Below are 4,190 nucleotides of genomic sequence, written 5' to 3' on the forward strand. Positions count from 1 at the left end.
GAGAGCCCTTTGTGCTGTTTTTTTTTTTTTGGTTGTGACCCCAGATTTAACATAGCAGAATGGAGCCCAGTATCCAGTATCTGAAAGGCAGTGTAGAGTGGTCCAGGGGAAGAGTCAGGGAGCAGCCACAGCCAGGGCCCGCATAGTTAAGTGGACAGATAGGACTGCCTTTTGTGTCATTCTATCTTATGCAAGTGCCAGCCCTGAATATTGTCCAGGCTTTGGCATTGAGGGGCCTTTTTACTAAGGCGCACCTAAAAGTGGCCTGCGCTGGTATAGGCATGTGTTTTGGATGCAAGCAGGTTAATTTCCTCAGCGCGCCTGGAAAAAAGGCATTTATTTTGGTGCCAGAAAATGGACGTGTGGCAAAATTAAAACCAGCACGTGTCCATTTTTGGGCTGAGACCTTACCTCCACGCATTGACTTAGAGGTAAGCTCTCACGCGGTAAGCAGCCAGTGCACATAAACTGCCGATTACTGCCGGGTAAGCACCACGTGGTAGGAAATAGAAAATATTTTCTACTGCGTGTTTTGGGCGTGTGTCAAAAAATGGAATTACTGCCCGGGGCACAGGGTAGCTGGGCAGTAGAGCCAATTTGACAAGCGTTGGATGCGCATAGGTGCCTACTTGCCTTTTTAAAAGGGTCCCTGAATTTCCAGGTTTCCAGAGCTGGCTAAACCATAGCTGATTAAGTGCAATATTCAGCTCTTAACTGACTGTGAGGCACTGCATAAAGATAGGACTGACTTTTATGCCCTGAATAGCAGCACTTACTTATTTATTTAGATTTTACTCACACCTTTTTCAGTAGTAGCTCAAGGTGAATTACATTCAGGTACTCTGGATATTTCTCTGTCCCAGGAGGGCTCACAATCTAAGCTTGTACCTGAGGTAATGGAGGGTTAAGTGACTTGCCCAAGATCACAAGGAGCAGCAGTGGGATTTGAACCAGCCACCCCTGGATTGCAAGATCGGTGCGCTAACCACTAGGCCACTCTTCCACTCCATTAATTGTAGGTACTTTTTTCTGTCCCTAGTGGGCTGATAATCTAAGTTTTATACCTGGGACAGTAGAGGGTTAAGTGACTTGCCCAAGATCACAAGGAGCAGCAGTGGGATTTGAACTGGTTACCTCTGGATTACAAGACTGGTGCTCTAACCAGTAGGCCACTCCTCCACTCCACTTAACTGGCCAAGTGTTGACTCCACCCCAGAGTACCTCCAACACAGCTGGATTCTGTATATGGCGTCTAAAAAAAATTGAGGCTGAAAAAAACTAAGCTTAGCACGATTCTATAAACCTCATCTAACGTTAGGTGCGGTTTATAGAAAAAGCTTAGCGTCCATCCTGTGACTAAAATTTAGGTGCAACCATTTACGCCAGCTAAAACCTGGTGTAAATACTCACATCTTATTTAGCATATTCTGTAACAGTAAATTTTCAGAACGCCCATGACCCGCCAATGCCTGACTTATGGCCACACCTCCTTTTGAGATCCATGTGGTCCGACTTATGTGCATCACTTTATAGAATATGCTTAGCGAGTTATTTGCATAAATACTAATTAGTCCCAATTAGTATCGATAATTGCTTGTTAATATCCAATTATCAGCGTTGATTGGCTTTTAACCAATAAAGTCCTATGTGCAAATCTGCTACACGTGCTGATTTGCATGCGGAACTTTGGACGCCATTTATAGAATCTGGGGGTAGCTGGGGTTTTTTCAGTGGCACTAACCAGTTAAGTTTCATTGGGAATGACCAGTTAGCCCCGAACAAGGGATTTAATCGGCCAGGATCCATTTCTGGCCCATTAAATCGCTTAGAATATCGACTTCTTAACTTTTTACTTCCCTGTGGGTTTTATTTACCTGAGGTCATTATCCACCCATTCCCAACGATTCTAATCTAAAACCATCCTCAGTAAGTTGACCTCTTCTTCAACATTTCTAAAGTGCCAAAGGTCTTTATGTTGATCCTGCCTCCCATGCACCTTGAATTTGTACTTTAAGACTGACCTGATTATGTTTTATTTTGTCCTGAGTTTACCCCAAATAAATCTCTTTATGGCATTTGATATTAGACCAATCCAGACACAGGACATCATTCACCAAGTAGAACCTAATAAGTTGTTGGGGGAGAGTGTGAATTGAACTATTTGTTCAGTAAGTTAGAAAGCAATCGTATAACATGGCACCCCCATTTATGCAGGTCAGAATAGAGAGGAATACGACCTTTGCAGAATTGGTAAAAGGCACAAAACAGCAAAGGTGGTCCAGGAAGGAGGGACAACCAGTCGTGCAAGTTAAATACTTTTACTAATTTCACTTTTTCTAATTGCCTTGTGTGACCAGCATTATCATTTTCGCAGATGTTTGTGTCTTATCGTGTGACCATTGTATTTATTATTAAAGAATCTGATGACCCCTGATGAAGGCTTTATTGTCGAAACTTGGTCAAGTCGGGTCCTTCTTCGATAAAAGTATTTAACTTGCATCATTGGTTGTTCCTCCATCTTCGACCACTTTTGCTGGCTTTGTGCCTGCCACTATTGATGTGCCATAATAATACAGGTAGTGTATTCTACAAGGACAGTTACCCGACTTGCATCCTAGGGTAAAGGCAGCATCGTAACGCCTAAAAGTAGGCTTGAACATTTTTGACAGTTCTATAGCTCACATAAATGTTTGAGCCTAAATATGCCATTTATGCACACAACTTTCAATATTCTGTTAGTCACTCCTGAAAATGTCAGCCCCGCCTATGGTCTTCTCATGCTATGCCCATGTGAACACTCCCTGACAATTACATGCTATGCAAACTGAACATGTCATTACAAAATAGCATTTAGGTACGATGCTGAATTTACATGGATTAATGTACACTTACTGGTTGGATGACACTATTCTATAAGTTTAAGTACACAATCAATGCAAAAATTTAAGCGACTTGTTATGGGTTGAGGGGGATCCTGATGCATTCTCTGTACCACTACCCCTTACCATAATTAAATTGCATCCCATACTAGCATGTTGATATAGCAGAATGAAAGATCCTAAAGATGATTTCTTTTGTAGCATCCAACCCTGAGGCTTGCTCTTCTCATTCCAGATCCATCCAGAAACGAAATGGGAGCCAGCAACCAGAGTACTGTGACGGAATTCATTATCGCTGGATTCCCGGGCATTGAGGACATCCGACCTATTCTCTTTATGCTTCTACTTCTGACATACCTCCTCATCATCACTGGAAATATCATTATTTTCACAGCGATCTGGATTCAGCCTCGTCTCCATGCTCCCATGTATATTTTCATCGCTGTCCTGTCCTTTCTAGAACTGTGGTATACAGCAGTCACTATCCCCAAAATGCTTTATAATCTACTGGATGCAACGAGACTTATTTCTTTTCGAGGTTGTTTCTTGCAGACTTATTTCTTTCATGCTTTGGGGATAACAGAGATCTTATTGTTGACTTCAATGGCTTATGATCGCTACTTGGCGATCTGCAATCCCTTGCATTACCCAACCCTAATGACGTCAAAATTTGGTCTTAAGTTGGCTTCAAGCTGTTGGCTTTGTGGATTCCTGTACCCCTTGCCTGAGATCATTCTGATTTCTCGTTTACCTTTCTGTGGTCCCAATGTTATCGATCACATTTTCTGTGACTTGCCACCCCTACTGAGCTTAGCCTGTACAGACACATCCTTGAGCGTTTTAGTTGATTTTATGTTCAACGCCTTTATTCTGTTGGGACCCTGTCTGCTCATACTGCTTTCATATATTATGATCATCCAAACTGTTTTAAGGATCCGGTCCTCAGAAGGACGGAAAAAGGCCTTCTCCACTTGTGGCTCTCACCTCATTGTTGTGACAATGTTCTTCGGCACTACAAGCTTCATGTATGTCCGACTGACCAAAACATACTCTTTGACCTATGATAGGCTGTTTTCAGTCGTCTATTCTGTCTTAACGCCCCTGATGAACCCGGTAATATACAGTCTGAGAAACAAGGAAATAAGAGATGCAATATGGAAGATGATGACGGGAGGGCAGTTGTCCTTTTTCTAGAGTGTGGCCTGTAAATTTCCCTTACCACTGCTTTTATTTGGCTGAGTGCTCCAACTGAACAGTATATCTAAGGCTGAAAACTGTCTTCTATTTAAACTGTGATTGTGCGCTGTCCAG

At 42.5% G+C, this 4,190-nt stretch overlaps 1 protein-coding gene across 1 annotated transcript; it reads left to right on the forward strand.

The window, feature by feature from the left end:
• Positions 1–3,105: 3,105 nt before the first annotated feature.
• LOC115464557 (olfactory receptor 6N2-like) lies at positions 3,106–4,073 on the forward strand. The gene has a single exon (XM_030194923.1). The coding sequence runs from the start codon at positions 3,132–3,134 to the stop codon at positions 4,071–4,073; it is 942 nt and encodes a 313-aa protein (XP_030050783.1). The 5' UTR covers positions 3,106–3,131.
• Positions 4,074–4,190: the final 117 nt, after the last annotated feature.

The sequence above is a fragment of the Microcaecilia unicolor genome, chromosome 3 (genome assembly GCF_901765095.1).
Source record: "Microcaecilia unicolor chromosome 3, aMicUni1.1, whole genome shotgun sequence".
Lineage (NCBI taxonomy): Eukaryota > Metazoa > Chordata > Amphibia > Gymnophiona > Siphonopidae > Microcaecilia > Microcaecilia unicolor.

What these genes read in the sequence shown, in the direction of transcription:
- LOC115464557 (XM_030194923.1), top strand. Translation starts at nt 3,132, where the DNA reads ATGGGAGCCAGCAACCAGAGTACTGTGACGGAATTCATTATCGCTGGA.